The 16,111-nt window shown below is 39.0% G+C and overlaps 4 protein-coding genes across 4 annotated transcripts in view; 1 reads left to right on the top strand and 3 right to left on the bottom strand.

The window, feature by feature from the left end:
• The window catches only part of LOC106939724 (zinc finger protein OZF-like), an 8,703-nt gene extending 7,847 nt beyond the window's left edge, over window positions 1–856 (bottom strand). The window contains exon 1 of the mRNA XM_015022234.1: window positions 580–856. Coding sequence (XP_014877720.1) covers window positions 580–622 — 43 coding nt within the window. The 5' untranslated portion in view covers window positions 623–856. The remainder of the gene's footprint in view (window positions 1–579) is intronic.
• A 1,250-nt stretch (window positions 857–2,106) lies between these two features.
• Window positions 2,107–7,413, bottom strand: poll (polymerase (DNA directed), lambda). Its single transcript, XM_015022230.1, has 9 exons — window positions 7,314–7,413; window positions 6,414–6,557; window positions 5,726–6,023; window positions 5,083–5,206; window positions 4,619–4,969; window positions 4,033–4,206; window positions 3,473–3,601; window positions 2,861–3,029; window positions 2,107–2,770 (listed from the first exon to the last, which is right to left on the bottom strand). Exons 2-9 carry the CDS (start codon window positions 6,526–6,528, stop codon window positions 2,409–2,411), a joined length of 1,722 nt encoding a protein of 573 aa, XP_014877716.1. The 5' UTR covers window positions 6,529–6,557; window positions 7,314–7,413; the 3' UTR covers window positions 2,107–2,408.
• A 143-nt stretch (window positions 7,414–7,556) lies between these two features.
• Window positions 7,557–10,501, top strand: dpcd (deleted in primary ciliary dyskinesia homolog (mouse)). Its single transcript, XM_015022233.1, has 6 exons — window positions 7,557–7,675; window positions 9,050–9,130; window positions 9,228–9,349; window positions 9,452–9,585; window positions 9,750–9,852; window positions 10,193–10,501. The coding sequence occupies exons 1-6, from the start codon at window positions 7,612–7,614 to the stop codon at window positions 10,295–10,297; spliced, it is 609 nt and encodes a 202-aa protein (XP_014877719.1). The 5' UTR covers window positions 7,557–7,611; the 3' UTR covers window positions 10,298–10,501.
• Window positions 10,502–10,976: 475 nt separating this feature from the next.
• fgf8b (fibroblast growth factor 8b) overlaps window positions 10,977–16,111 on the bottom strand; it is an 11,486-nt gene continuing 6,351 nt past the window's right edge. The window contains exons 3-5 of the mRNA XM_015022232.1: window positions 15,694–15,874; window positions 13,234–13,340; window positions 10,977–13,040 (exon numbers count right to left, since the gene is read on the bottom strand). Coding sequence (XP_014877718.1) covers window positions 12,744–13,040; window positions 13,234–13,340; window positions 15,694–15,874 — 585 coding nt within the window. The 3' untranslated portion in view covers window positions 10,977–12,743. The remainder of the gene's footprint in view (window positions 13,041–13,233; window positions 13,341–15,693; window positions 15,875–16,111) is intronic.

Here is a 16,111-nt window from a genome sequence, read left to right as displayed (position 1 = left end):
TGTTTTTGTCGTCTTATTTACCCCCCCCCAAAAAAAAATTTTCCTTTTTTTTTTTTTTTTTTTTTTTTTTTGTGCAGCAACAAACACAAAAATACTGATAAACTATCCGAAAGAGATTTTAAACCCCGCGGTTTCTCAGAGCACAATTTTATTGGCAAAAGTCTGATTTATACTTCGGAGCGGTTCGTGACCAGAAAAAAGCGCACATCTCAACACCGTATTAATTATTGTTTATAAAACATAAACTCTTTTGAAATACTCTGTTTAGACAAAATAAATTTAGTTGGCAAATTTAGCTAAAGTAAAAGTCTGATGTTTACTTTGTGGCACTTTGCTACCAGAACACGTCTTCATCTCTTACCAACTGACCAACAAATATTGTTATTGTTAAAAAAAAACCCATAAGATTTCTTCTGCTCTTTTGAAGTGCTACTTACCATAGCAACGCTAATCTACATACCACTCACGATATGGCGGACGTAGTTCGTTTGAAATGTCCACTGGCTAAATTTGAGTTTTAGGTAACTGATCTATTAGTCGTCTTAAAATGTTCTTCAACTGCAACGAAAACATACAAACCTAATCCGTTTAGCAGAACCTTCTGATTGAAAACAGCCTCCATGATCTGTCGCAAGTTATTTTCTTTGTCCCCTTTTAGCTTCTTCAGAAATGTCTCCGACAGCAGCTCACTACCACCATTTGAGCTGCTGCCTCCCCGTCTTTGTTATTACCTCCTCTTATCATGCTCTTTTAGCAATTACTGAGCAGATATAGTTCAGTTTTCATCCAAACTCAGCGAAGCACGTTGCTCTTCCTCAAATTCACGCAGTGTTCTTCTTCCTTAGTTTTTAACGGGAGCTTGCACCCATCAATGTTGCACTACTGCCGTCTATTGGATGTTACTACTTACTACCTTTCCTCAAATTCTCCAGTGTTTTTCAAAAAACGAAAAATCTTTCCGTTCATTACTATTTATCAGAACAATATGGAGCTCCTTACAACAATCATATTTTCAAATTTCAAATCTTTATTAAAACCTATTTCCACAATCAATAATCTTCTTTGACCCTCCTATTAACTAATAAAAACGTGTTATATCATTTCTGTGGTACTACACACCAATAAAACCAGTAAGACCATTCAAAAAACTATGACCAGTTCTTATTGTATTTAGAATTATCTCCTCCTTCCCGTTTATTCCTCTAATTCTTATAACATCAACTGTATTTTGTGTCCCATACAGCAAATGATTTCTATTTATTTTTATTATCCCACCTCATTTTCTATAACTTCTTATTTTCTTTCCAAACTATGCTTTTGCCTTCGATTTTAGATAAAATCGAGCTCCTATTGCCATCTGCAGAAATGCACCTTTCTCAGTCAAAAACAACCAGTCAGGAGGAGGGTCTTAGCGCTGTCAGTGAGGTTTGTGTACGTGCTGCTAAATGTGCTAATGGCAGAAAAATCACTTACCAGTCCAGGAAAACTGTTTATCGACCACTATCATGAGCTATGGTAACTAGCTTGAGCAGTCATTACCAGAAAGTAAGGGCGAGGGCGTGGGCACCGCACACAAGCATGATTGACAGCACTGAGACCCTCCTCCTGGCCATAAGTGGTTGTTTCTAACCTGACGGTGTATTAGTGTTTGGTAACCACTGGGTGGAGGCAGAGGAGCTTGTTTTTTCAGATAATTTCTTATCTATTTTAAAAGTAATAAGATACTACTTTTGTTAGAGTGTAAATAAAACAAAATCTAAACATCAAGGAAAAAAAATTAACACATACCTTTGTGGGCTAAAGGACTATTTCACCCATTTTTATTTGCCCATAGAGAATTTGATCTCATGTTCAGCTTCAGATGTAAGGGATAGCCTGTCTTTGCTGAGGTCCCTGAAATATGTTTCATCTCTGGAGGGAAGGGAGCTGCTGCAGCGTACCACAACATTTTATGTTGAGTGCAGAACTAAAGACGTGTATTTACCGTAATATCTTGTCAGGGGAAGTTTGGAAGTTGAATAAGTATCTGGAAACAAGTATTAATATGTGTATTTTCAGCCTTTATTTTCCTTCTCATCCGCAGTTTTTTTCTATACATGTTGGTGAAAACATTGGCAGCCAGTGTTTAATAAATACATTCCACTCCCCATTTTCCAAAGATTCCTTGAGACAAGAGCCCCATTTGCAGTGAAGCTCTACAGATCAACAAACCTCATCATAATCCTCTTTATTCTGAATCCAGGCTTTTTATTTTGCAAAATAAATTAGCTAGTGAAACTTCCATGATTTTTTTTTTTTAATCTTTTAATATCAATGACTACTGTGTTTGCATAATTCCTGATTTACCATTCATAAAAACATACCAAGCTCTCTTTTTCTAAAAGCAAAACATTTTGTTTTGGAGATCATCACCAGTCCCTTTCTTGAGGTGGTCTGTACGGTATCCCTAGAAGTCTAAAAACATCTTTCTCTGTCGCCGTGGGAAGCGGGTTGCCACCGTGCATCTTCACGCTGCCTTGACGCACCACGTCTTTGTTTAGCGAGTGCTCCGACAAGCTCATATTTTTCGTCTTTGCCAGCGCTCTCATTGAGCGGTTGAAGTGGGCCGAGCCGGTGAAATACATAAGCGAGCAGGCAAACTCCTCGTAAGGCACGACAATGACGTCCAGCCTGCGGTGGCGCCGACCGGGCCCTGGCAAACGGCAAACGCCCATGTATTTCTTCTGCTCTCCGTTGTCTTCGTGGCTCACCAGGTCATCTGTTAGAAACCCTTAGAAATACAGACTGATGTTATTTTCATTATTATAAAAGAGAACAATAAAAAAAAGAAAAAGTGTCTATCTGATAGTATAGGGCTTACCACCGTCATGGAGAATCTGCAAGACTTTACTGAAAACTCCCTTGTGGGACTTGCCGTCAGGGTGAGAAATAAGAACGTCCACATCTCCGCACGTCGCTTTCCCGCGACGGTAAGAGCCGCACGCCATTGCCACGAGGCCGGCATCGACAGCATGTGCAGCATCCCTCACCTGCAAAGGATAAAAACTTATGTGTCATAGAATTCATCTTAGAGCCAAATCATTGTCCTTTATATCTTTACTGATTGTAGCAAGCCCAACTCACAGTTGGTCCGTGTGTTCGCTAGCTTCTCTTTCCAATATGACTGGAGGCTGTATCACAACTTTGCTTTTGGTTTGTTTTCACATCTCTGTTTATTTCCCCTCACACATAATCACTTATTTATTTGTTGAGCTAAAGTATTTGGTGTATAATTTTGTATAATGCTTGTATTTTCACTGCGCTCCGCTAAACAGCACAGTTCTATTTCTCTATTTCGCGGCTATAATTTGAGGGTTATTTTCCCCCCCTCCCCCCAATTTCTTGCTAAACACACTGACATGATAAAATGAACGAAGGTATTTCAGCCAGAGAATACTAAATGCTTGCAGTATTACAAATGAATATACATTACCACTTTCTCTATGGCTGCCGCCTCTTCTCTAGGCATTCGGTCTAGAAGGTCATCGTAGTGCTTCAGTCCTATTTTCTGAGTGCTGGTCAGGTGGGCTTTTGTTCGGATGTCGTCCAGGGTGCGAAAGCCCTGCAAGACAAAAAGGAGATTCAGAAATTATGCTTTTTTTCCCCTATGAAATAATTTACCTTTAAACAAAAGGTAAAAGAAGTTAAAAAAAAATACAAAAAGTATAGTTATAATAGGTTTCAGTAGTAGTTTAATGACATTCAACAACATAACATTAAAAACAGAGATTACAAAGATCAATTTTGGATACGCCACAATACGCAGGCAAGAAACTGGGACTTGGTCAAAACACGTAGCTAATGACTCAATGCAATCGGCTGGGTTTCCCTAGATAGAAAATTTTATAAAACAACTTGACTAATAAATTGAAGTCGATGCATTATTAGAGCTTTAATCACACAAACATAATGTATGACGTAACAGATATTAAATATGGACTGAGGTGCTGCAGCCCAGGATCTCTGCAGTGCTGATAATGTTTTTGTTTTTACCTGTTGGTACCAAAGTTGTGCCGTTTTCGCTCCTGCTCCCCAGATGTTGGTGAAAAGCTCCAAGACAGGCACGGCCTCTCCAATGTGATCGAGCTTCCTCAGGTGGCCACTCTCCATAATTTCTTCTATTTTATCCGCCATGCGTTTTCCTATTCCTGGGATCTGACAAGCTTCCTAACCCCAAAGGTGGGGGCCAGGGGGGAGAAAAGAAATAAAATAATGTGAATCCCCCTGAAAAACTTTTTTTTACATTGCAACCATAAACATCAGTGTTATTTATTGACATTATGATTGATCAACAAAAACAGGCTTGGGGTGTGCATGACTATTCAGCTCATTTGAATTGGGCAAATCTAAATAAAATCCCAGCGTAACAATTTGCCTTCAGAAGTTACCAGATATGTAAATTGTGGATTACACCTTTGTGTAATTTAAAACAATGTATTTTCCAGGAACATAGTGCCATGACCCCAAACATACAGCTAGAGATAAAATTCACCAGTTTAAATCATATGTTTGTGTGTACAGAGTGGCACAGTTAAAGTCAATTATACAAAACCAGCTAACAAAGCTTTCTATAGGCTACCTGATATGATGTGACAGGCTTGTGGAAGCTCTTCAGTGCGTTGATAGCCTTGGAGTAGCCCAGTGCTCTCCACTTGTCTCCTTGGTGTGTGTAGGCCTTGGCCAACACTTCCAGCTTGTCTGTGATGTGTTTGTTGAAGTTGTTAGTTTTGCACTGAGAAGACTGAGCACAGACCCACTTTCCTGAAATGGGCTTCTGAGCTTCAGCAGCAGTGGCTGCATCTGGAACGGAGTTTGTGCAAGAGCCGGGAGTCTCCTCTTTAGGGTGCCGTCCGGTGAGGAGGGCTTCCAGGTCGCTCTGAGAGACGCCGTCTTCTTCTCTGCTAGCTTCTTCTTCGGCCTTTGGGATTATCTGGAAGCAGAAGCAACATAAAATGCGAATGATGATGCAAAGTGAATTGAAATCTGCAGTTCAGAGTCTGAGCATAGTTGTCGACAGAATGTCGCTGGTACATGGAAACTTACTATGTCTAGAGTCACCTCCTGCTTGGTAAGATGCAGACTTTCTGGCTCTGGGGTTGTTTCAGCAGGATGTTCAGTATTTTCTGATTGTTTGTCTTCTGTACTTTCATGCTTTGATTCCGAGTCCCTGTGTGAAATCACATGAAAAATGTTGTTAGACTGATAATTGGGTTGCTTTTCTCTTAAATGAATTGTCAAAAGAATGTGTAAAACTCTATCATGGTGACAATCTTAAAAATGACCAAAAAAAAATAAAAAAAATAAAAAATTACTTCTTTTTTAGGAAACTTTATGGCTGTGCATGGCACAGTATTCGTAGCAGCACAAACAAAAATATTGTTCTTAAATAAACATTTCCACTTAAATTAGGCTAATTCAGGACACCACTTACTTAAAGAATTGCGATTTAAACTGAACATATGGAGTGCATTTAATCAAACGTCTAATTTATTGATAATTATTGATGCTCTCATGGAACAAACAAGATATTTTTCATGACCAATGATAAAATACATGATAAATGCCCAGACCTAATGTGTAAGTGAACACGTGAAAACTGATAAAATATGACAGAAATAAAAGTGGCAATAGTTTCAAGACATTATTGAAACTATGTTCAAGAATAAAGAATAATTAGACGCCGAACCTTTTGGGTAACAGAAGGCTGTAGTTTTCCTCATCCAGGACTTTCTTCTCACTAATACACAAGCTTAACCAGGTGCATTTCACCAGATGAACATCGGATGGCAGACGATCCACCTTCATCAGGCGCAGAGCCCTGTCGCTGTCCATGGTGTCATCAACAACAACATGAGTGACGGAGGGGGACAACGAACTCTGGATTTGCCCTCCGTTCTGCTGGATTTGCCTGTGGAAGATCTGGCATCTGGCGTTTCCGATTCCAGCAGGCAGAAGGTATACTGTGACGCCATTAAAGAAGTCTCCTGAAGCAGGAAAGCAAAAAATAAGCAATAACAGCATGCTTATCAGATTCTGAAGGCTAGTGAGGATTTGTTTATTTGTTTATCAAGATTTACTTATGAATCTTGATCATTTACGGATTATAAATGAATGAAAATAGTCATTCAAGGGATATGAATATTTAAGGGATAAATATTCAGGATGGAGCCTCGACACGGGATCGTGTTTAATATCCCTTAAATATTCATATCCCTTAAACTTTTTCCTATATTATTAAGCATGGAAGTTTGTGGTTGCAACTTGGGAAAGAATTTGTAGAAAAGTACCATAAACATCTTTACCCAATACTGTACCAATGATATTTTTCAAACTGCCTGTGTCAGACTACAGCTCACAAAGGTAAAAATAGAAACCTGTGACATCATGTTCCTCTGTTTTCTTCTTGAGAGGAGGCACGTCCTTCCCCTGCAACACGTTAGCCCGTTTAACTTTGGGGAAGGCTTTCACGATCCCGTGTCGAGGCTCCATCCTGGTTGTTGGAGGGAGGAGCCACCGCCCTGTTGAATAAAGCAGTTTAAAACAATGCAGTATGGAGCTCTGCAGCATACACTATTTATCATATAGATTACCAGAAGAAGTGCTTCATTTGAATCATCTGTAATCTTAAAAAAAGCCTGGATTTACTGTTACCAATGACAACAAGAAAGAATACTTAAAATCCCTGCACATTATCTCAGCTCTATAAAATTAAATCTGTGACTTTGCATTATAAATAAAACTGATTATGATTATTATTTTTGAGCAACGTGTATATATTATTTAACAAAATAAGACCATAGGTTAGTTGGAATGCTAAATGACACAAAATCTCCTTTTAGTCTAATATTTAACCGTTCTCTTAAAGATGGAATAGATCTTCAATATATAGGAATCTGTAACATGGAATAGCACTTGAGTAAACATAGCTTGTACGATTACATCAACTCTTGCAGCAGAACTATAAATATCTCCTACAGCAGCATTTAAATTTTTACTGTGATATTTAATCTGGACTTGACATCATTAACATTTCCAAACGGTTAACAAAATTACATATTCGCTAGTCTAAAACCAGCTTACACACTAGTTTTTGCTGCTTAGAACAAATACCACTACCTGTGTTGTGCTAGTAGCAAGCTAGCTGTAATTTAAGTTGACGTTTAACGTATAAACATGTGCGTTTTTAATAAATCGTTTTAAGCCCAGGTTTTATAGCGTAAAGAAAACTGCTTAGCTTAAAAGTGAAATCTCAAACTTAAAATCTCAGCTCTTACCCCAGTTTTACTCCAACCATAAACACGGTAACGATGACAGAGGAAATAAAACATGCAATTTAAATGTTTCACTTCCGGGTGTGGTGCAACCGTTACGTTAAGCCCAAAGTGTGTCTTTGTTTAATTTTCAGAATTTATATTGTAAAAAAAATTACATTGTGTACCTTTATTTGTTTGTTTATTTATTTATTGAATTAATTATTTTTAGCCATGCTGTGTGAGACGAGTTAACGTTTTTGTGTACGTCATCAGGTTGCTGGGGTTACAAGTTGAATACGGAAGTGGCCCTCATGGAAACATGGCCGTGCAAAACTGGATCGATGTCCTGAAATCTTCGCAGAAAACGGCCTTGATACAGGACGGTAAGCATAACATAACGTATTATCACCGGAATTTCTTTTGTCTCGTAGACGCTATGAGTTAATATCTGTAGCGTAAGCTGGTAGCTACATGTGTAGTTCATGTTACTAGGCAACGAACTCGTTTTACAACTGAGCGGAAGCCGCACATACTTAATAAGTATGAGGTTTTGCATGCGAATAGTAAATAATACACACAAGCTAGCATACGTTTGCTATCAGTGTAAATTAACCAGAGGTACCTCAAAATTAATCTATCTCAATGCCACTTTTGCTTATCACGTATGAAATCCGTTATTAGTCAGACAAAAGTGTACTTAGGCATATTGTTGAAATGGAAAATGAAAAGATGCACACAAATATTCTACACAATTTTCATATTACATTAGACCAACAGAAATGCAGTTTTAACACAGAAATGTTGTGTTATGGTCTACACAAATACTACTGACTTTACAGTTGTCTATCAAGCAGTCATTGGTTAGTATTTGGTTCAATATTTTTCAGTTAATAAAAGTAAATAAATAAAAAAAAAATAATATATATATATATATATAAAAAAAACTTTAAAAAAAAATCCAAATCACAATCTGGCCACAAGAGTGCAGTATAGAGTCGTGTTAAAGACGCTCTACATACCTTCACTGGACAGGTAAACCCAACATTAATCATTCCCCTGACTGATTTAGGTTTAGGACTATTTTCATTCAACCAAGAAGTTTGTTTTTGGTAGGAAATCAGACAGGTATATATCAGTGGATAATACAACTAAGAAAAATGGTTTATGAAAAGCAAAATGAAAAAAAATTTTTTATATATACATATTTTTTTAAGCTATTGAAGAGTGTGATCGCTTGTTGTATATATACAACAAGCGATCGCTTGTGTGATACAACAAGCAATCATACTCTTCAAAGCTTTTGGTGCATTTTCACTGGAAATTTGACAGCAATTTCATTTTAATGAACATTTCCAGCCCTTTAAGAGCGGTAAGCCTCCATCCCATCATCCTAATCTTTTTGTTTTCTTTTTTTCCCCACAGATTCTCTATCAGATTCAAGTTTGGTTTAGTCACTCCAAACTTGTAATTTACATTACTTTCAATCTTAAGAATCATGTTGGTAAAATTGAGATATTACATTTAACCTAAATCTGCCAGTAATGTGAATAATTTTGGGCTTCTCTGTACAATTGCAGGTAAACATTTGTTGGTATTTTTAGACTAAACCCTGATTTTTAATTCTTTGATCATAAATAACAATCTATTCATCCAGAATTGCTATTTTATTAAAAAAGGAATCTAACAATTTTGATCTGTACTGTTTTTATTTTTGTGTACATTGGAATTGTTCTTTTGTTTCTATATTTGACCTTCAGGGAAAAGGAAGATCCATTACCTCTTCACAGATGGAAAAGAAATGGCTGAAGAGTACGACTTGAAAACAGATGAACTCATCTGTAAGCAGCTGATTTTCTGCTCGACACATCTGCAGATTAATAACGCATGGTGTCTGAAATATTTCATTGTGTTTTACTAAAACACTGCGTGTTACAGCTAGAAAGTGGCGGCAGAAAAGCACGCTGGGAGTTCAGGGTGTGTGGCAGGTAGAAGTCGGGGAGCCAGTAAACGTACCTGCAGCTCTCAACTCCGATGTCATTAAAGAAAACTGCTCCAATGTGGGGGTTTTTTAAAATTATTATTTATGTATCCAATACATTTAAAGCATTAGTTCTTTAAAATTAATGCTTTTTTATTATTATTCTATTTTGTCTCTTTAGCCGGTGTTTCTGCGCAAAGACACAAAAACCAGCTTTCAGTGGCGAATCCGTAACCTTCCCTATGCCAAGGATGTCTTCAGTGTTTCCATGGAGCCGTCTGAGAGATGCATCATCATAAAGACCACAAATAAAAAGTACGTTTGCTCAAAGCCAGGGGTATTTTCCTGAGCACCTTCTTGTTCTTGTAAAGTGTGCTTACTGGGATTCAGTTCTTATGCCTTAAGTATAGATGGCACTGTTTGCAATACATCCATTAGTTCAACGGCTGCGTTATGCCATCTTCTTCTTGTCTTCCCAGGTATTATAAGAAGTTCAGTGTTCCTGATCTGGATCGAAGCCAGCTCCCACTTGACGGCTCCGCACTCAGTTACACACATGCCAACAACACTTTAATAGTCAGTGTAAGTCACACACACTCTAATCTAATGATTATTTTATGATTTTTTTTTCTCTAATCTTGACCATTTTAACAATAAAAAAAAAGACGATTAAATGCTGAGTGCTAGATCTGTTTTATTCTCTCTCCAGAAAAAAAATTATCAGTACTAAAACAAATGTTTTTCAATTGTGTCTCCGTCTGTTCCTTTTACAATTAAAAATCGCATTCTTATATAACAAAAAAATAAATAAATAAAAAAAAATAATATATATATATATATATATATATATATATATATATATATATATATATATATCAAAGTAATTCTAGGTTGACCGTTTCCTTTCTTCTTTCTTGTCCAGTACCAGAAACCTAAAGAGATTTTAGCCCTGGAGCAGGAGCTGCTGAAGGAAGTGAAGAAACTGAAGGGGACCGGTGAAGGGGATGTCGACTGTACAACCCAGTGAATTCTGAGTATGATGAAAAGAAAATGATAGAGGGCTTCATTTCAGGCAGCGCCTCCGATTGTCATGTCCCTCCTCACCCGCAAGCTTGTTTTTAAGCTTTGTGTTTGGATCCTCAGTGCCTTGTCTCTGGGCTAGTGCTTTCAGTTTTGGTGGTTAATCATTCAATCCGATGTAGACAGTATTAATAAAAAACAACAACAACACACACACACACATGCATTTCTAAAACCTTGATTTAAGAACTTTGCAAGTTCATTCATTTTCTCAGTTCCCTAAAGATGTATTTATTGTTTTACTGCACTTCATTTGAAGGTGTTTTCTTTTTTCCGGCGGGGGGTGGTAGGAGGGTCACATAACCTACCACTCTGCTTTCACTGATGTCCTTGTAAAACACTCCGGACACACAATGCTTTATGCTTGTTCGTTCAGAGGTCACGGTTACGGCAACGTCTCATTTGTGTTAAATGAATTCCCTCATGTTGTTTGCACGCCGTTGGCCACCCTGAAAGCCATCGCGCGGGCTTGTTTCACCGTTTCCTGTCGCAAATTCAAAGAGGTGAAATTATATTTCCAGTTGCCTTGCACTGCCCTTTTGATTAAATAAAAATAAAATTAAAGTTTTTATCTCTTTCTTTTAAAAGAAAAAAGTACAATAGGGAAAGAAAATGACAAATTTTTTCCCACTGCATATTAAAGAAATACAATCAGTTCCACTGAAGATGCTTAAACAGTGGATATAAAAAAAAAAGGCGGTAGTGCTGTTAAAACGGGACAATGGCACTTAAATATAGATTGTTTCAACCTTGTGATTCCTTGCATTTTTCGCCGCTTGTCCAAACCCAGAAAGCAAGTGCAAAAAACAGAGACAAAGCCACAGGTCCTCTCTCACCATTGTGCTTTGTCTTCTTCCAGATGGAAAGGACAGGACACAAAAAAAAAAAAACATTTAAACCAGCCAGTCTTGTTGTTTTGGGAATTCTGTTGGGGAAGGAACTTTTTTCTTCTTCTTTGTCAAACCCCGAAGTGACAAAACAGCATTTGATCCCATTTCATCAGGGGATGGTCCAGTTTTTTTTGTTTTTTTTTAAATATTGAGTTGAAATAAATAGTCTGCCACACAGAATACCACTTAAATAGGTTATAGTTTGTGGTTGTAAGTAGACAGAAAGTGGGGCAAAAAGTCCATGGTCCTGCAACGAGAGGCACAAACTTAACGAATTTGACATCCAGCTCATGCTTGGTGAGAGAAGCCCAACTCCTCTGTTTAGGGTCTTCCTCTCCCCTGTCATTTGGCCTTTGACGGTCATGCTCAACTGCTTCTGGGAAGAGGGTTTCTTTCTTGCCTCCCTTTCATTCCCGAATGCCTCTTCCCAGCCATTCCCCCTCTTTCAGTTGATGCCACATTTTGCCACACAGGCCCTGGTGCTCCCCCCCCCACCCCCGTCCCCTGCCTCCCCTCAGCTTCCTCTCCGCCACCCCTCCCCCTGTGTGACTGGCTTCTTTTTGATAACTGACCCCTCCTCGTGTTATTATTCGAACCCACTATTGTATAACATGCCCTTTTATATGAGGTCCCACAAAGGGCCCATTTGATCAGAGGGTTACGGTGTGCGATCGTGAGAAATGCAACTACATGGTGGTAACCTTTGTTTGAGCCAAAATGGTGGGCTGACCTCATCGCTTTTAATGCATAGCTCAGACCATTCAGGCCCAAGTCTCACTTGCTGAGCACATTGAATTCAGTAGCCTGTCACAGATATTGCCCCTCAGTTATCTAGGTTTTCAGCTTGAAGAAGACGAAGGAAAAAAAAAAAAAAACAACTTTTTTTTCTTTTTTGAGGGCGTGGAGGGGGCTGGTTGGTATGCTAGCTTCTAGTTTGGAAAACAACCACAAGAGAGCACACAAGCAGCTTACGAAACTCTTTAGTGGTTTTAATATACACTCTACAATAAATATATCCATCATTTGATGTAATTTACATTTTTACAGTAAAAATATATCCGTATACGTAGAAAAACAAAACGGGTTACAAAATTCTCCGAGAGAGCACGTCGACTGAGAGATGCTGTAACCACAGATAGCTGCCACGTCTAGCTTCACTTTTTAACATTCTTTTCAATGCTGAGCTGGCTAACGTCTAACCCTTTGAGATTTCTTTTCTTTTGTTTTTGTTTTTGTCTTTTTTTTTTTTTTGAGCTCTCCAGATTGTAAAATGCCCTGATTCAATAGCCAAAGATAGGGGGGGGGGGAATCTCGCTACAGTCTGTAAATAACTAGCAGATTAGATAGTTTACATAAAACCCAGTAACCAAGAAGTGCGTAAGAAGTCCAGAAATGAGGCAAAATTAAAAAAAAAAAAAAAAAAAAAAAAGTGTGTGTGAGTTCACACGATGCTTTCTCTTGAAGTGGTTCTTCTGTGTTGTTCCTCTTCAGTGGTTTCGGTCCTCAGCGTCCCCCAGAGCGCTGGTGATGGGAATGTTTAGTCCGCCTGCTGAGAGGCTGCACGGGGACGGGCAGAGGGAGGACGTCGAACGGCCTCCTGTCGCTCAGCAAGTGGCCCCTCGGAAGACGCTTCATGAAGTGGGCCTCCCTCTGGTGCTGCTTGGTCTTCGAGGCCTTCCTCGGGCGGCCCTTGCGCGTGAAGGCCATGTACCAGCCCTCGTACTTGGCGTTCTGCAGGGCTGTATAGTTGTTCTCCAGGACGATCTCGGTGAAGATGCAGTCCTTGCCTCGTCCTTTTCGCTGGGGAGGAAAGAAAAAAAGCGGAGAGGTTGAGCTTTTTTTTTGTTTTTGTTCTTTTTAGGGAGATCTGAAACGTCATCTTTTGCTTCCACACGCTTTCGCTGGGTGGTTTTACGTGCGTCCCATCGACGTGTAAAGAGCCACAGTAAAAGAAAAAAGCATTCAACGTGTCGCTTCATTAAGACCGAGCCACCTTGCCAATCAGCTTCCCTCTCTTGTTCATGCATATGTAGTATCCCGTCTTCACCCCTTTGATCCGAACGCGACTCCCAAAGGAATCCGTCTCCACTTCCAGCTTAGCTGCACAGACAAAAACAAGATGACAAGATGAGCGTGATACAAATGAAGCAGACTGTTAAAATGATGCTGCTCAGCCCAAGTTGTTAAAACGACATGAATCCCCTCTTTATCTGCCGTGATCCAGCAGCCCGCCTTTAACGAGCAGCATCAAGGGCTTCCAAAATAGCATCAAATGACAGCGATTTCACATGGCCTTGGCTGATGCCGAGGGCCCGTCAGGCTCTGTGCGCTGTGGGCCAGCTCAGACGGGGATAGAGGACAGTGAGAAATGCTGTGGTCAGAGGGACACGACCACAAGCAGCGGTGCAGCGGTCTGGGTTTATGGGAGCGACTCCCACCCCGAGGGTGCAGCCGAAACGAGCGGGGCTGCTGACCTCTGTCTCTGTGAGCCTGAGGAAGGCTTGAAAAGTACACGAAGGAGACAAGTGAAGAGAAAGATGCGAACTTTAACCAGTGCTTATAAATTGAGTCAAGCATCCACTTGCAAGGCAATGAAAATTACCCATAAAGTCGAAGTGGGTAGGAGAGAGCAGGTGGGAGGATGGAGGAGGGGAGATGGGTGGAAGCAGAGCCAGGCCAGGGTTTCTGTCAGACCCTGTGTGGAATTTAATAAGGGACCAACCCGCTGTTAAAATCATGCTTAGCCTTGCATGATCTTTTGTACCTTTTTCAAATATTATTATTTTCTCTGAACTAGTTGAGCTGGCAGTCAACACTTTGATCCGGACTCAAAAGTCAAAAAGGAGGGGTCAAGTTTAATTGATCTGATCTTATTGATGAATTGCAGATTAAGACTTGCTGTTTACAGCATGCAGGAAACCTGACCTCAGATCAGACACAAGCTTCAAAAATAATTCAGTTACATTAGCAGTGTCACTTTTTTTTTTTTTTTTTTTTTTTACAATAAGGTTCCCACATGCAGTGCTGTCAAATGAAAAGCAAATTATTAATAAACTATTAATGAGCATTAATGGTACATTAGTTACTTCTTTTTTTTTAGTGGGAGAAAATGTCACTAAGGTCTTATATTTAGACATCAAATGCTGAGACGTCCTTTAACTGTTCTTTCCTGTTACTTTTCACCTTTTCATAGTCTGAGTAGGTCGTTTATAAACACATCAAAGTAGCAGACTGGGGAAAAAAAAACATTTTAAAAATGTGTGAAATGGTGAAGCAAAGTGATAATTAAATAACTGTTTATGACTGTAATATTAACACACTGGACTAGGAAAGGTAGCCTTAAAGCATCTATGAAAATCCAGCGGTCATAGAAGTTAAGACGACAAGTTTTAGGCTTTGCAATTAAAAAAAAAGAAGTTTTGTACAGGAGTTAAATACTCCCCCCCTGGGCAACATTTGTCTCCTCTCTGGCTCTTCGCTGATGTGCTCTAGCCGCTTCTTAATGGTTTATGAGCTGCATTCATCATAATTAACAATTTGTTCTGTAATTATTTGTTAACCATCTTAGATGTGCCCTGTTGTATAACAGTATCATAAAATGTTGTTCTAAAGTAGTAAAGAAAATTGTCTTAAATATGGGTATAACAAACTAATGAGTTGTTTCTTCTACTGTTTAAGCCGTCAAGTGAGAAAAAAAACAAACAAACACAAAGAATGTTTATTGCTTTAAATAATTTCTAAAATAAAATGTATAATTCTAGAAAATGAAAAGATTCTTCTTTAATCCACAAATCTAAAATTATTTGGACGATTTTATGCAAAGCAAATGAATGATCAATATGGCTACAGTCATAATTGTTTGACATTCATAATGATGAGTAAATTGAAAATTCAAAAGCTCTTGGAGGCCCCCTGTTGGCCTGGGGGCAAAAAGCAGGAGCTCAGTTTGCTTATGTCTCAGACCTGCTCTACGTACCAAAAAACAAAAAAAACAAACAAAAAAAAAGAAAGATAGAAAAACTCAGCTGACTTCAAGAACAAATCTTCATTTAAGGATTAACACAGTTTGTCCATAAAGAGAGGACTTTCATTCATTAATTTAATGCAACTCTTAGTTTTATTGTTTTATTGTTTACATTTTTATTGTTTGAAAAGATGCCTTGCACTAAGGGACCAACCCGCTGTTTACTTTGATGTACATTAATGATTCTTCTTTACGAAGCTGCATTTAAAAAAAAAAAAAAGAAAAAAATTACCGGAGAGAATATTCACCTTCATTTTTCTGCCAAAAAAAAAACAACAACACACACACACACACACACACACACACACACACACACACACACACACACACATCACCGTGTTATTAAACGAGGATTTATCAGTACAAAGTTGATGTAACAATACACACATGTCGTCCGACTGGTCATCATTATGTAGCGTTTCTTCCTACCGTGCACCGCGCCGTCGTCCCCGTTAGCATTGACCCGCTTGTTAGCCAGGACCTGGACGTGCTTCCCACTGGTTCGGCTGTACAGCTGGTAGGTTCGGGTCAGTCTGCGGCTCATGCGGTCCGACAGCCGGCTCTGTTCGGTGACGTGCTGCTTGAAATTAGGAGACGACTGCACAGTGTCCTACCGAGAAAATATGAAACATATGTCATATCGCAGAATTATTATTATGTACTTATTTTATGCCGATAGCTGCATCACTCTTGCGGTCTAACATTGATTTATGGGTGGCCTGTTTTTGGAGACGCGTTCACTCTGATAGGCTGTATCTTTTTTTTTTTTTTTTTTTTTTTTTTACCCCCGGTGCTCTTTCCCCTTTTCATGCCTTTTTTTCCCCCCCCCCCCTCCCTTTCCTCTTTT

The sequence above is a fragment of the Poecilia latipinna genome, unplaced genomic scaffold (assembly GCF_001443285.1).
Source record: "Poecilia latipinna isolate Pla-1442-1.1 unplaced genomic scaffold, P_latipinna-1.0 Scaffold2961, whole genome shotgun sequence".
Lineage (NCBI taxonomy): Eukaryota > Metazoa > Chordata > Actinopteri > Cyprinodontiformes > Poeciliidae > Poecilia > Poecilia latipinna.
Note: the sequence above shows the minus strand (reverse complement) of the source record. Positions and strands in the feature narration are given on the sequence as shown.

Excerpts from the sequence above, each read along its gene's own strand:
- poll (XM_015022230.1), bottom strand. The coding sequence starts at position 6,528 with ATGGAGCCTCGACACGGGATCGTGAAAGCCTTCCCCAAAGTTAAACGG. Across the intron at positions 3,602-4,032 it reads CACAACTTTGGTACCAACAG|GGCTTTCGCACCCTGGACGA; the intron begins GTAAAAACAAAA and ends TTTGTCTTGCAG. Across the intron at positions 2,771-2,860 it reads GCAGATTCTCCATGACGGTG|GGTTTCTAACAGATGACCTG; the intron begins GTAAGCCCTATA and ends TGTATTTCTAAG.
- dpcd (XM_015022233.1), top strand. The coding sequence starts at position 7,612 with ATGGCCGTGCAAAACTGGATCGATGTCCTGAAATCTTCGCAGAAAACG. Across the intron at positions 7,676-9,049 it reads AACGGCCTTGATACAGGACG|GGAAAAGGAAGATCCATTAC; the intron begins GTAAGCATAACA and ends TTTGACCTTCAG. Across the intron at positions 9,586-9,749 it reads ATAAAGACCACAAATAAAAA|GTATTATAAGAAGTTCAGTG; the intron begins GTACGTTTGCTC and ends TTGTCTTCCCAG.